At 39.5% G+C, this 16079-nt stretch overlaps 2 protein-coding genes across 2 annotated transcripts in view; both read right to left on the bottom strand.

Annotated features, from left to right (window-relative positions):
- The window catches only part of ASB14 (ankyrin repeat and SOCS box containing 14), a 24482-nt gene extending 16330 nt beyond the window's left edge, over positions 1-8152 (bottom strand). Inside the window, exons 1-5 of the mRNA XM_011947251.1 lie at positions 8031-8152; positions 4864-4918; position 4621; positions 3966-4097; positions 3712-3870 (exon numbers count right to left, since the gene is read on the bottom strand). Of these exons, the coding sequence (XP_011802641.1) occupies positions 3712-3870; positions 3966-4097; position 4621; positions 4864-4918; positions 8031-8152 (469 nt within the window). The remainder of the gene's footprint in view (positions 1-3711; positions 3871-3965; positions 4098-4620; positions 4622-4863; positions 4919-8030) is intronic.
- Positions 8153-9829: 1677 nt separating this feature from the next.
- The window catches only part of DNAH12 (dynein, axonemal, heavy chain 12), a 246484-nt gene continuing 240234 nt past the window's right edge, over positions 9830-16079 (bottom strand). Inside the window, 4 exon segments of the mRNA XM_011947302.1 lie at positions 9830-10102; positions 11648-11715; positions 12471-12562; positions 12979-13192. Coding sequence (XP_011802692.1) covers positions 9912-10102; positions 11648-11715; positions 12471-12562; positions 12979-13192 — 565 coding nt within the window. The 3' untranslated portion in view covers positions 9830-9911.

Below are 16079 nucleotides of genomic sequence, written 5' to 3'. Positions count from 1 at the left end.
TGTTAGCCAGGATGGTCTTGATCTCCTGACCTCATGATCCGCCTGTCTCGGCCTCCCAAAGTGCTGGGATTACAGGCTTGAGCCACCGCGCCCGGCCGACTGGCTAATTCCTTTAAAAATTTCTGTAGAGATGCAATCTTGGTATGTTGTCCAGGCTGGTCTTAACCCCTGGGTTCAAGTGATCTTCCTGCCTCGGCCTTCCAGAGATTGGGATTATGGGTATGAGCCACTGCTTTCAGGCATCACTGTATATTCTATCACCCTCTTCAAGATTCACTTTGCATATTGATATATTGAAGTCTCTGAGGAATCTTGCAATGCGTTTGCTTAACTTTTTAACCCAGCATTTTCCATGACCTATCAATGGGGACATGCTGTTTGGGTACCACAGAAATGGAATCATTTGACCTGCCAGATAGGCTGAAGTGAAGAGAGGAAAACTAGCTCTACCATCATTGTTTCAACAGGCTTCACAGCTTCATGGTTTTTACATATGTAATTTTTCTACACACAAGACAAATACTATCATATAGACGAGGAAACGGGTTTAGAGAGGTTAGACCTGGCGCAGAGTTCTTTTCACTATACAGTGCTAGGGTGCTTTATGGTTTCTGCGTGCTTTCTCAGAGAAGGCTCTTCTGCTCAGTGTTTTTTCTATAAAATGCAAAGCCTTAGAAAGCATCTTCAGACTAACCATGAAGGGACCCCAAATCCTAATTTTTGGCAGTACTCTGTTGGTCTCTTTTTAATTTTCGTTGTTTTGTTGTTGTTGTTTGTTTTTTGAGATGGAGTCTTGCTCTGTCACCCAGGCTGGAGTGCAGTGGCGCGATCTTGGCTCACTGCAACCTCTTTTCTCCCGGGTTCAAGCAATTCTCCTGCCTCAGCCTCCCGAGTAGCTGGGATTACAGGTGCCTGCCACCATGCCCTGCTAATTTTTGTATTTTTAGAGACGGGGTTTCACCATGTTGGTCAGGCTGCCCTCAAACTCCTGATCGCAGATGATCCGCCCGCCCCAGCCTCCCAAAGTGCTGGGATTACAGGCTTGAGCTACCGCACCCAGCCTAATTTTCAGCTTTTATTTTGATAAAAGTTCTACATGTACAGAACTTAAAGAGCCAATTACTGTGAAGTCCATCACTCTTTCCCTACAGTCTTTCTCCTTCCCCAGAGGTATCCTTTAGCTGATTCTTTGCTCTTCATGCCTGTGTCTCTTAAGTAACCTGCTTGTATTGCTATTTGTTGATTTTTGGTTTTGGTATAATTTAATGACTTCTTACCATAGAAAATGATTTAACTTTTTTTCCTCCTGTCCCCACCACATGTGCACATTTCTCATCCCACCATCCTATTGTTTTTATAGCACAATTTTTGTTAGATAAATATTTACCTTCATGTATGTCATTCAAAGGTGGGCCATATTTACATTTCCTTTTCTGCACATCTTTTTGTTTCCCTTGGAGTTAATACTTGTCTTATGTTTCATTTGCTTAATTTTCAATTTATCATTAATTGCACCCCAAACTCCCTAAACTGTCTACATCTCCCTTCAAGATGTCATTCCTAGCCCACCATGGTCTTGAAGAAGCCTCTACCTGGGGCCTCCTGACCTGTTCCAATCTGGACCTCAGTGCCTGGTCATATGTGGTCATCCTAAGATCGTTATTCCCCTCATCTTAGGGATCTCATTTGCCTCCCACCTGGCTTGGATCTTCTGTTTCCTGGATCCCCAGCTTTTGTTTTTCTGCTTTACTCCGATGTTGGTAGAACATTTGCTCCATTAGCTTCCTAACGGCGGGGAGCAAGAACGTTTTTGAGATTTCCTATGTCTGAAAATATCTTTTATCTCTTTACTGTCAGAGAGTTGGAGCAAATATAGAATTTTAAGTTGGAAATATTTTTCCTTAGAGTTTGCAAAACTATTATTCACCACCAATTACTTCAGGCTTCTAGTTACCATTGAGATGTCTGATCTGTAGTGGTATCTACAGATACCACTCTGATTTTTCATCTTTTGTATATTATGTATTCCTTTTTTTTCTCTCAGGAAGTCTGTGGAAACTTCTTTGTCCCTAGTGACTTGTGAGTCTCTCTCTTTTTTTTAGCTTTTTATGATTTTTTTATTACAATGTAAAAGAGGCTATGTTCAATAAACTTCGAGTATAGAAGTAGAAAAGTTTAATTCTACCTCTGAAATGATCTTTGTTAACATTTTCACATGTATCCTTGAATTATTTATTTCTACATATGTTACATTTTGAAGAAGTTTTTGTTACACAAAATTCTCTAATAATTGGCTTTTCTGCATTTATACTGTGAATTCACATTTAGAGAAGGATACTTAGACCCCCACAATCCTAAAACACCTAACTTTATCCATCTCACTATTCACTCATTAATTATTGGCACCAAATATGTACAAGGAGTCTTGCTAGCTGAAGTGCTGAATCAGTATGAATTCTGCTAATAAGCATTTATAATTTGCCACAGAAAGTGCTCTCATTGCTCTAAGACTAGAAACAAAGTGCTGAGGGGATTGGGTCTTTTACGGTTCATTGAACTGGCACTTAGTATGGCCCTTTATTCTGGAAACACTTGTCCTTCATTTTAGGAAATCATTTTCTTGACTTATTGCATTGGCCATATACCACCTCCATCTTGTCTGTTCTCTCATTCCTCTTGTTCACATGTTGCTCCTCTTGGATCATCCAGCTAATTTTCACTTCTTTCCTATTTTCCATTTCTTATTTTATTCTTCTGGAAGCTTTCCTGAACTACATCTTCCAGCATAGTTTTGGTTTCTGCTCATATTTTTAATCTTCAAGAATATTTTGTTTTCTGATTTTGCTAATACCTTGTTCTTATTAAAATGGTTTCTCTGAGGAAGTTAATAACAATTTCCCTTTATTTTCCCTAAATAATCTTAAAGTTGCTTAACTCTGTTGGTTGAAGATTTTCCTCACATAGCCTTCAGCTATTTGCTCATAATTAAAAGTTGGAGACTAGAAAGCTGGTTGGAAATTTTAAGCAGAGGGTGGGGCTTGAGGACTGTGGGTTTAACAATAGGTTGATATGTTTGGGCCACTTACTGGGAAAGCCCCAATGTTACTATCTTTAGCTGTTTCTTCTTGGGCTGGTCAGATTCCTCCAGAGAACCCCCCTGCCTGGAGGGTAAGGGCCTGGCTGCCAGCCTTCTAGGAGGAGGGCTGGGCAGTCTCAATTATGTTTGCTTAATTCCTCCAGTGTTTTCAATCTAGTACTCCCACCCTCACCTAAAGTTCTGTGGTCCAGAGACTCTCCGTTTAAGCTATGCAGAGAATAAACCTCCAGGATTCTACTGGGGTTGGGCAGGAGTGATCTAGAGATCTATCTGCTTCTTAATAGTTTTCAACCAACTCTTTTGTTTCAGCTGCCTGCCCTTCACCCATGCTCCATGAGGTAGTTCTGCTCCCCTCTGATTTCTTATATCAGAATTAACTGGCTTGATCAAGGCACCATGCAAAATGAGCTGCTCTTAATTAGCAGAGGTTTTGCATCAGGCCACCTCACAGGACAGCCTATAGAAAGCTTCTGGAGGGTCGGTACCCATGTCTGGTCAGTTGGGAGCAGAGTGACAGTGCTGCAACTATGCACAAAAAGCTGCCTTTGAAATTTGGGGGCATGAAGGAGACTCAGTGCCACAGACTCGTTTTCAGAAACAAGGTATTCATTTACCTGTAAGAAGAGGAGAATTGCCTTCGAAATTCTTAGCATTTGGATTGCAGCCATTGAGAAGAAGAAAAGTGGCATTTTCTAAGAGGCAACTGCTGACAGCCAAAAACAGTGGCGTTTCACCATTGTGAGTGGTTTGCTCCCACAGACTGGGGTCTGAAGCTGAAATAAATTCATCATACCACACAAGTTAAGACATAGAAATGAATGTTAAATTTATCTCTTAGAAGCATTAAGAAGAGTCAAAGGGAATTTACCGCTTAGGGTTATTTCCAAAATTTTCTTATTTAATTGCACTGCAGCCTTATGCAGAGGAATCCAGCCTATCTCATCTGCTTCATCAAAAGCAGAATGGCACTTGGTTAAGTGTGACAATGCATCTTCCTTACCTATTAACAAGTCAAATGAGAACAGATTCACATTTGGCACACTTACAAGGAAGCCCATATTGCTTCCTGAATTCCACCACCAAAGTTAATGCATAACAACAGAATTCTAGTGCCACCTTTTATGAAAGACAAATGGCATACGACAGACAGTAAGGCCTGTCATCTAGCATTCCACACCTGGGCCTGTGAACACCCCCAGCATCTTGTTACTTATGAAAAAACAGCTATGTCTAGGAAGGAACCCAGGAGCTCTTTGCTACGTTGAGCTGAAGTATTTTTTCCCAGAAAAGCCTACATCAGACTCTTGACAATAAGCTGTGGACCCCCATGGTGTTCAGCATGGAAGAAACTGCTTCTAGGCTTTCTGAGCTTCGAGGAGAAATGCTGCCAGCTGTCACCATCACATCTTCCCTTTTTTTTTTGAGACAGAGTCTCGCTCTGTCGCCCAGACTAGAGTGCAGTGGCGTGATCTCGGTTTACTGAAACCTCCATCTCCTGGGTTCAAGCAATTCTCTCACCCCACCCTTCTGAGTAGCTGGGATTACAGGGGCCCATCACCACACCCGGCTAATTTTTTGCATTTTTAGTAGAAATGGGGGGTTTCACCACATTGGCCAGACTGGTCTTGCACTCCTGACGACAGGCGATCTGCCTGCCTTGGCTTCCCAAAGTGCTGGGATTACAGGCATGAGCCACTGTGCCCAGCCAGTGTCACCATCCCATCTTACCACAAGTTAAAGGGAAGAGAAGATGAGGAGTACTTAACTTTCTCTATTGTTCCAACTATCTTCTTATAGTCAGCACTCAAAAAGGAGTGGGAGCTGCACAGAAGAAAATACATATGTAATTCCAAAACTGAGGAGAAAAAACTGTTATCTGATAGAAATCAAAAGGAAAGGGTAACAGTAGTAGTAGTTAATCCAGGATGAACTTTCACAGGAGGCATTGACTGAGGCATAATAGAAATACTTCTATTTGTAGGCCGGGCACGGTGGCTCAAGCCTGTAATCCCAGCACTTTGGGAGGCTGAGACGGGTGGATCACACAGTCAGGAGATCGAGACCATCCTGGCTAACACAGTGAAACCCCGCCTCTACTAAAAAATACAAAAAACTAGCCAGGCGAGGTGGCGGGCACCTGTAGTCCCAGCTGCTTGGGAGGCAAGAGAATGGTGTGAACCCGGGAAGTGGAGATTGCAGTGAGCTGAGATCCGGCCACTGCACTCCAGCCTGGGCGACAGAGCGAGACTCCGTCTCAAAAAAAAAAAAAAAGAAATACTTCTATTTGTAAAATGTAATGTGGCCCTTAACAAAATTCTAGGGAAACTCCTTCACTATATCTGTCTTCTGCATTCGCCTGTTAGCTTCTTTAGGGCAAGGACTGTGTGAGCCTGGATTGCAGTAGGCCTTTAATCAGTGTTGACTGAACTGAATCAAGCCGGCCTATGACTGAAATGTCACACTATCTCATGGTAAAATTTGATGGCCACTATAGAATGTCAATGATTCTAGCGTAATCTATTTTAAAAAATAGTAAATAAAAATGGTGTGAGTTTTAAAAAATATTCAGTCAGAATGTGTGCTCAGAAAATGCTATTAGCAGTTAAGTAACATTTTTATTATTTAAGGCTTTAAATCTCAATTTATGAATCTTACATTATTTTAAAACCTAGCAAATAAGGATTGCCACCTTCCATTCTATTTTTTTTTTTTTTTTGAGATGGAATCTCACTCTGTTGCCTAGGCTGGAGCAGTGGCGCCATCTTGGCTCACTGTGGAGTAGCTGGTACTACAGGTGCCCGCCTCCACAGTTGGCTAATTTTTTATATTTTTAGTAGAGACAGGGTTTCACCATGTTAGCCAGGATGGTCTCAATCTCCTGACCTCGTGATCTGCCTGCCTCAGCCTCCCAAAGTGCTGGGATTACAGGCATAAGCCACCATGTCCGGCCACCTTCCATTCTTTAATTATTTAATGAACCCAGGTTGAGGAGAATAAATTCCCTTGGATACTCTGTCCTGTTTACAATTTGGTCAATTAAGTTATCTTAAACATTTAAACCTGCACTCATAGATTTAGTATTGTATTAGTTTTCTATAGCTGCTGTAAGAAGTAACCATACACTTAGTGGCTTAAAACAACAATAATAAAACAAATTTACTATCTTACAGTTCAGTAGTTCAGAAATCCAAAACAGTCCTCACTGAACTAAAATCAGTGTGTCAGCAGGGCTGTCTGTGTTCCTTCTGGAGGCTCTCCGGGAGAATCTATCGCGCCTTTTCTAGCTTCTAGAAGCCACCCACATTTCCTGACTTGTGGACTCCTTTTCTCCATCTTCAAAGCCAGCAATGTTGGGCTTAGTCCTTCTAACACTGCCGTCTCCCAGGTGGTCTCTCCTGCCTCCCTCTTTCACACTTAAAGATCCTGTGTTACACTGGGACCACCTGGGTAATCCAGAATACACCCCCTATCTAAAAGTCAGCTGATCAGCAGCCATAATTCCATCTGTAGCCTTACTTCTCCTTCGCCATGTAAGCTTCCAGAAATTAGGACATCTTTGGATGGGACCATTACTCCACATGTCACAAGTATGTTCTAGTTTTCTGATTCCTTCAAGTACCTGAGTAAATCAGCAAGCCTGCCTAAGTATCATACAATTCCTGCAAGTCTAATCAAGTAAATGCATAACCACAGTCAATTTCAGTTTCTCTGAAACAATTCGGTACTCTACTTAGCCCAACTCTCTTATACCTTTCAACCTAAAATTATTAGTCAGTTACTCAGTTATGCAATTTAAGGTTTTAGTTATAAGGTTAATATAACAGATAATCTAATAAGGCTAATTGCTTTATAAAACTTTAAATATTTAAAGATTATTTAAAAAACGAATCCTAAATTGAACACAAAAGTATAGGAACAGTGTTGGTTAAGAGCACAGACTTTAGAATCAGACTGCCTGGCTCTTCACTTACTAGCTCTTTGACCTTGGGTAAGCCACTTAACTTTTCTGTGCCTCACTTTCCTCCTCTCTAAATAGGGATAATAATAGGACCTACCTCATAGAGAGGTAATGAGAATTAGAATTTAAAAGTTAGTATTTATGAAGTGCTTAAAATAACATGATACATAGTGATCACTCCATGAGTTTGTTACATTTTTAAAATACTATATAGATTTGATGTGCTTCATCATGTCTCTATTTAGTTATGAAATCTCTTGGGGTTAAAATACGTTTTTCTAGTTTTACATCCAGCAGGCAAATAGAGATTACCATCCCAAGCAAACTGTGTTATCACCCTAGAAGAAATGATGGTTACTGCTTCAGGAGACCAAGGTTGCTGATTGGCCAGAGAGCGCGTGAGCAGGTATGCTTGACTGCAGACTGCCCATATCCAGGACGACTCTTCTTACACCCCACACAGGGTCCAACTGGTCCTCTTTCAGTGTTGTTCAACAAAACTCTGAACTACACTTTCAGAAGTCTCGTTCAAGTTTATGGAATTCCTCCTTTTGATTTGAGTAGATCAAAGACTGGACCCCGTCCCCACCTATTCCACTAAGGTTGAAGATAGCTAACTTCCTGTGTGTCCTGGTTGGATTTATGCATTTCTTCAATTCCCAAAGACAAGATGTATTTGAGTTTTTCTCTAGCTCTTCATGTCCTCATTTCTTTCTTTCTTCTGATTTCCAGTCTGTATCACCTCACCCAGATTTGCTGCTAACCTCCTTCAGATATTTTATTGCCTAATTAAATTCTGAATTATTTCCAGATTATTCCTGTCTAGTCAGGCACAATATCTTACAGATATTTAATTGACAGCTCCTTGGAGTCTGACCCTCCTGTTTTTGTCACAACACTAGATTTAAGCTAATGACAAGTGTCAGCTGTTGAATACAACACTTAATACTACATTGCAAATGAGAAAACCATTACCTCTCATCCTTAGGTGCATGTTGTGCTGTTCCTGGCTTATAAATATCCTGTAAACTCTGTTGAATGATGAACTGGGTGTCAAAGTCTTCATCTGTGTCTTCATCACTGGTGTAATTATCCATGTGAAACGTGGACAGGTTTACTGTAAAGTCAGAGTGAATTAAAATTATTTTTCCAGTTGTGAAGAGATTAACTGCTTAAAATTACAAATGAAATTCAGAAACCTAGAAAATTGATTGGATTAACAAATGAAAAATACACAAAACTTAGGCAACAAAATATTCATTAAAAAATTTCTATAAACTTAAAAGAGTTTTCTGGACTGCCACAGATTCAACAAAAATTAGAAGTTTCCATGAGTAGCCGTTGACTTAAAGCTTATTCAGGAAAAACCACCTTTCAAATAAGACTTCGGTTAGTGCCACTCTAACACTGACAACACTCTGATTGATCTGTTAAACTTGGCTTGTGAGTTCTTCACAGTGATTGTAGCACTCATCCAAAATCATATTTCCTACACACAGTGTGATGCTGAAAATAATATTTTACTTAATAAACATTAAAAATAAACATGTTACAGAAACAAATGTATTCTCATAATTACAACATAGATTCAGCAGCAGTAAAAACAAATGTATCTTACTAGGCAATATCTAAATGGTTTTAAAAGAAAAATGTCAGTTTTAGCATAGAATACGTTTGGTCACATTTCAAAGACTTTTTACCTTTTGTTTTATCCTCTAGGACAGCACTGACGTTTTCACTGTTAAGGACTAACACATGTAAGCCTCACAATTTTCATTTATATTTAGGATCTCCTCTCCCCTGTAGTGACCATTCCATTAATAGCTTTACTATAAATACTTCATCATAAGACAGTCTGGCACATTCTCCTTGTTTTTTACATGTGGTTTAGCTCTTTTTGGAAACATGATCTCCTTTCTTCAGTGCTACATTCATCAAATTTAAAGGATTAAACATTTTATTCCTGGAATAAAATGTTTTTGCAGGGGGTTGGCCATGCAAAGAGAATTCGTTCTCTTAAGACTCATGCACATAGCTACTGCAAACCACAATTTTTCATTTAAGAGAACCCAAACATTTTGCTGTGACCCAATTATCCAAAGTGACTGTCCCAATGTACTAGATTCACTAGGTAGCTGTGACTACATTTTCCTTGGGTTACAGAACTGTGGCCTTAAGTGTCCCTGGAATCCTAAGGGAAGAATTCACTCTACACAAGATAAAATTTTGACCAAAATTCTGTTTTGTTGAAATATTTTTTAATTGTTAATATACACTAAAAAAAAACAAAGGGACCACTTGGCATTTCAAATTAAATATGAAGCAAATGCTGAGAAGCACCCTGTCACTGCAGGTGTAGAAGTTCGGACTGCCCTCCAGCCATCCTACTGCCTTTGCAGGCCAGCTTTGCAGCTTTGAGTTTCCTTTCCTAGTCACAAGGATGCGGTGAGAAATGGAACCGATGTCTTAGAGGTAAGAAATAAGAGGTGTAGTTGTGTAACTGTTTTAATATTTTCCATATTTACAATTTCTTAATTTATGTATTCGAAATATTTATACATAATTAAGGTAGGAGAGTGGAAAGTAAACTATACTGAAGCTGAAGGAATGACAACATTTGTGAAGGAGATAATTCCTGATATTTGTTAAATTTTATCCATTTAACCCCCAAATCTATTTTTCACATACAATCAAACTTCAAAAAGTTCTTCTCAGAGAGGAGAACAATGCAATGAGCGTTTGCAAAGACCATTTAAAAGAATAACACCAAGATACTTGGTTTTAGAATGTATATATTTTAAGTAGGACAGGTTTTTTTTTTTGTAAACTTTTGGATGTTTTATAAATTTGTCCAATTTAGTCATCCAGCTGACAAAGCAAAGCAACCCCACGCTTGATCCAGTGCTGAGTAGGTTGGTCTGTTTTTAACAGCATTGCAATGACAAAGTTAGTAGAATGTCCCGTAGTGGAAAGAGTTCCTTTACGTTCACTTGTCTTGTAGAGGGGACAGACATAGGCATCCGACTTTATAATCTGAGATTTTTGAGCTTGAAAAAAAAGAAAGAAACATATTCATTTGATAAAGGGGAAAACAGCCATTAGTACTAAAAGAACTACTTATCTTGTAATAAAATGGCCAGAACTACATCTAAGATCATAATTGTGATATATGAAGGTTTTACAGCATATATACATATATCTTTTTACAGTACATACAGTATTACGATTGTGAAACAAGGCAAGTATTTCTTTTTTTTTTTTTTTTTTTTGAGACCGAGTCTCACTCTTGTCGCCTAGGCTAGAGTACAGTTGCACAATCTCGGCTCATTGCAACCTCTGCCTCCCAGGTTCAAGTGATTCTCTTGTCTCAGCCTCCCAAGTAGGTGGGATTATAGGCGCCTGCCACCACGCCCCGCTAATTTTTGTATTTTTAGTAGAGACGGGGTTTCACTATGTTGGCCAGGCTGGTCTCAAACTCTTGACCTCGTGATCTGCCTGCCTTGGCCTCCCAAAGTGCTGGGATTACAGGCATGAGCCACCACGCCTGGCCTAAGGCAAGTATTTCATATCATGCATGATTCTAGGTGTGGAAGACAGGAATAGACTTTAAAGTTCTGACCACTTAGCAGGCATGAGAAAACTCAAGAGGATTTGGGAGGGAAGAAGGAGAAGGGAGGGAAAAAGGAATAAAATACAGTATAGGTAGTGGGGGAGACGCAAAAGGAGAAATACAACTGCTTAGAGCGCTAATCCAAGAAACCCACACAGAAGCTGGCATTTCTAATTGTTTTTAGCAGGTAAATAATAAGAAAAACATGCCAACTTTTACCAATTCACGAAAAGAAACTATGTACAATCCCCAAAAATCCAGATATAAGATATTAGGAGTCTTTCCAAACTAAGGTCACATTTCTCATAGTTATAACTGAACCACATTCATAATGAGAATATTTGATAGGTTGGATGGTGATTCTGGGTGATCGGTAAATATTTCATTTAAGAAATTGTTGTTATTTAAGAATTAAAACGTTAGGGAAGAGAAAACAAAAGAATGAGACTTTTTTTCCAGACTTGTAGAAAGATGATGATGGCAGAAGCAGGGGAGGAGCAAGCAGTTTCCTAAATGGGACAAAATTGGCCCCCACCCCATGTGGCTGGCAACATCTATGCCTTGGGGCACCTGGCTGGCTCCTAGGCCTAGAGGTTTCTTATAGCCAGAAAATGCTAGTCACTATCTGGAGACTGTGTCAAGCTAATTTGTGCCTCTGAGCAATGTGCAAAGGGAATTCAGAATATGGATGGGCAGCTGTTCAATCTGTGAACCCCCTTGTAGAAGTGGGGGGAGGGCTGAAAAGAATGACATATCCCATAGGCTAGGAGCATAAAAAGCAGCATGTTATTCCCAAAATAATATAAATGCCATACACACAAAGGGATAATAATAATTTCTAATGTAAATATTCTATCAATGTTTGTTATAATTGAGCTAGATCCTAAAAGGTTTGAGCAAAAACTTATTTTGGGGAGCAGTATATAATATCCATCTTTTTTCTCCCTGAACTTCATATAAATTTTGTTGAGAGAATATTTACTTGGTTTTATCCATATGATGGGCATCAGGTCAAACAGAAGTTTGGGATGTTGTTCAGCAAGCAATCCACTGTAAAGAGAAATTGATAGAAATTATTAGAAATAACTTCTGAAATTTGCTTCTAAAAACAAATTGCTACTTACATATTGGCTTTTACTAGAAGAAAGTACTAGAGACATAGAGAAAAAAATGTAAAAAAAGAAAATGAAAAAATGGCAATGAAGAATTGGGAGAAACAAAAGAAAACGATGGGACGGCAAAGGGTAAACAGTGGACACTTATCAACGGCTGCCAATTTTTAATGACCGCCCATGAGGCCAGGGCTCCAAAGGAAACTTTCTCTCCTTCTCTTCTCTCTATCCCATATATTTTAAACAGGAATAGTATTACTTAATTTCCTGAGTGAAGCAGGAAATTCAATATTTATTGTAAATATTTATTTATTATCAAAATGCAAGGAAAGGCTTCCCATTCACTAACAGAAAGGTGAACTTCATTATAACTGTAAACTGTTTAAAAATGAGGTGGTCCTACACATTACAAAATAGAAGGCAACTGTTATAAAATGGAATAAGCAGGAAAATAATATCAGCTAACTTTTCTACTAATAAGACTACTGAAATATTGATTAAAAATTATTCAGCACCTAAAAATAACAACTCATCAGTTGCCCCAGCCTGACTAATGATTTATGTGAGAGTTCTGATATTATTACTTGCCTTAAAAGAGGACTCTTTTTTTTTTTTTTTTTAAAACAATGGATTGCTTATCTTATCTATGATTCAGCTACAAATGAAGAGGTCCTGGCAGTTGAAACCACTGACCTTTCTCGGTTCCAGCGTGCGCCATCGAGATACAATCCGTGAATATAAACACCATCATCTGGTGCTGTGTCAGATGTATCAGATGGGATAACCTGAAGGGACAGGCACACACTAGCAGTGGTCCTCTCCAGACAACTTCATCTCATAAAGAATACATTAGCGAAATACTCAGAACACATTCATGGAAACTCTACTGTATAATAGCTTGTTAAACTACACATTTTTCAGCCATAGTTTGTAAAAAAGTATAAAAGTATTTCTTTTTTAAGTACTTTATCAAATGTTACTGTACCTCATCATAATTTTTGCTAAAGCGAAGAACAGCATTGGATTATTTAAATCAAATATTGCAGTATATAAAAGTTCTATCTTAGGGATAGCAAGACAAATATTCTTACAACCCAAAGAACGAAGTAAAATTGCTTACAATGGGTTACAATATATAAACTCGGTTTAAATACATGACTTAATGTAACGAAATACTGTTGACTTCAAGGAGTTACTATACCTCAAATTCATATCCTAGCAAATCAATAGGGGTGGTATATTTTCTGGCATAATTCTGCATAGCTCCAGTTAAAAAGGCCTGGGTGAAAAAGAAACCTGACAGCCAAAACACACAAGGTTTTCCTGAATTATACCAGTCCTATAAAGGGGAAACAAAACACATTATGTCAGTTTTTAAAGTTATACAAGCACCACCTGATGTACAATTCCTGATTCTGGTTTTTGCTTATGTTGTCCACATTTTCCATCACAAGGCCCTCTTCCCTGATGTCAAGCACACAGCCTGCCTTGGCCCTCCCACCTCTTTCACCTTCTAGTTACTCTTCTTGGAAAACTCAAAACAATTTGAGCATTAATCTGAATGAAACATAGTTTGAAGAGTCAAATCTTCTGCAAAAGCCAAATGTAAATTATTTGATGCTTTATTATATCACCCCACTCAAAAGCAACCAGGGTTAGACATCTTACATATTGTCTAATTATAGACCTCATTCGTTGATTCCAGTTCTTTAACCCTGTGTGTGTGTGTGTGTGTGTGTGTGTATATATATATATATACACACACATATATATTTTTTTAGATGAAATCTCGCACCATCACCCAAGCTGGAGTGCAGTGGCATGATCTTGGCTCACTGCAGCCTCTGCCTCCTGGGTTCGAGTGATTCTCCTGTTTCAGTCTCCTGAGTAGCTGGGATTACAGGTGTGCACCACCACATCTGGCTAATTTTTGTATTTTTAGTAGAGATGGAGTTTCAGCATGTTGGCCAGGTTGGTCTGGAACTCCAGACTTCAAGTGATCTGCCCACCTTGGCCTCTCAAAGTGCTGGGTATGAGCCACCATGCCTGGCCACCAGGGCTGGAGGTATGACTGGCCAGGTGTGAGCCACCGTGCCTGGCCCCAGTTCCTTAACTCTCTTAAACCCCTTGTCTCTGTGTCCACTGCCCTCACTCCAGTTCATGGTCTTCTTTCTGTACTAGTGCGTGTTGTCTTCTTGCTTCTTCCCTTTCTGTTCCATCTATCCAGAAGACTGTTGCCAGAATATAACTCACTGTGCAGAGTTTGGATCAGATGTAGCATCTTGCATAATTCTTCAGTGACCTACCAAATTGTTCAGTGACACACCAAATTAAAGCTTAAACCTCTTGGTCTCCTATTCAAGATGCTTCACATAAAGCAAAGAAACAAACCAAAAACACAGATACTTCACAATCCAGCCCCAATGTATTTTCAGTTCTATTATATCTCTTTTACTTCCTTTCGGGCATCCTGCATTCTAATCTGGACTGGACTAAAGAGACTGGACTATTTGCTGGTCTCTGTGCTGGTGACATTTGTTGTTTTTCTGCCTATCTTAAAGTGATACTACCCTTCTCAGTCCAAGCTTCTCAGTCCAGGCACATCTGGTGGTAGAACACCTAGGCTTGCAGGGTAGGCTGGTGATTCACACCTGGCCAGTCATACCTCCAGCCCCAGTGACTGATTCAGAAATGGACATGTGACCCAATCAAAGCCAGAGATGCAGAAACTCCTGCTGGGACTTTTGGAGAAAAGACTCACTCTGAGCTCCTCGAAGTTGTGTGGATATAAGGCCAGAGTTGCTGTTGCTATCTTGCTACCATCAGATGAGAACCTAACTGAGAATGGAGTTTACCCGAAGGGAATAGAGACAAGAGATGATGTGCAAGAAGCCAGGACAAGATATCCATGTTTGCACCCTGGTTGAATGTTACCTGAAGCCAGTTTAGCTCCTGGAGTTTTCAGTTACACGAGGGAACTTTATTTTTGCTTATGTCAAAATTTTTGTTACTTATGATGGAATCAATCCAAAGTGATACAGTGCCTTTTATCCCACAAGCTACATAGCGATCTCTTTTTCCTTTCTTTGCAATATCGAAACCATTCATTCTTTAAATCCAGCTTAAATGCTACCTCATCCATGAAACAGTCTCTGCTTTCTTGTGCCATAAGAACTCTCTCCCTTCTTTGAAATCGCAGAGCATTTTACATGTTGGTCTTTTATGGAACATCCCTTACTATAGTGTACTAATTTTCTTTAGATACATGGCTTGTCTCCCTGTAAGCTCTTGGCAGCGTCAGGACAGGACTTTTGTTATAATTATGTTTTTATCACAGAACACGCAACAAGGTGCTTTGAATAAAATAAGGTCTCAATTCATATTTATGGAATGAACAGATGAATCAATGAAATGGACTTTGTCTCTGGGCAGGCAATATACTCTGGGAAGAAGCCAGTTTTGCCCCCTAGGAGGAAAAGAACAAACTGCTGCTGGAGATGCTGCAACAGTACAAGCTATCAGGTCAAGAAGAGGCACAGAAAGAGATGAAGTCTGATGAGGGCAAAACCAGGCAGAGCAAACACCAAGCACAAGAAGGCTGTGAAGGCCCACAAGGCAAGCATTTAGAAAACCCACTCGCCCATGGCTCCCTTTATCCCAGAGTGTTCTTAGTGTCTGTGGTCAGCTACTTGTACTATCTCTGAATAAGCTACCATTTACTAAGTGCTTAGTACATGCCAGGCACTGTGCTAAGCATTTTATATGCATTGCCTCATTTACTCTATAAAATAACAGTGAGTTGAATGTTTCCCTCATTTTACAGATGAACAAACTGGGGTGCAGCAAGATGAGTAACTTGCTCAAAGTCACAAAGATAGTAAGTGTTAGATCAGGATTTATGCTGGGATTTTAGGCAGTGTGCAAAAAGTTTTTTTTTTTTTTTAAAAAAAGGCACAGGAGGAGAGAATGTGAAGATGCTATGGACTGAATGTTTGTTTTCCTCCAAAATTCACAGACTGAAACCCTCATCTCCAAGGTGATGGTATTTGGAGATGGAGCCTTTGGGAGGTAATTAGGTCTTAAGGGTGGAGCCCTCATGATAGGATCAGCACCCTTATAAGAAGAAACAGAAGAGACATTTTTTTCTCTCTGTCTTTTTCTCTCATCATGAACCAGGAGAGCCGTCACCAACAACATGACCATAATGGCATCCTGATCTCAGACTTCCCGGCCTCCAGAGCTGTGAGAAATAAATATCTATTCTTTAAGTTGTCCAGTCTATTTTGCCTTTTTTTTTTTTTT

The sequence above is a fragment of the Colobus angolensis genome, unplaced genomic scaffold, assembly GCF_000951035.1.
Source record: "Colobus angolensis palliatus isolate OR3802 unplaced genomic scaffold, Cang.pa_1.0 Scaffold26, whole genome shotgun sequence".
Taxonomy (NCBI): Eukaryota; Metazoa; Chordata; class Mammalia; order Primates; family Cercopithecidae; genus Colobus; species Colobus angolensis.
Note: the sequence above shows the minus strand (reverse complement) of the source record. Positions and strands in the feature narration are given on the sequence as shown.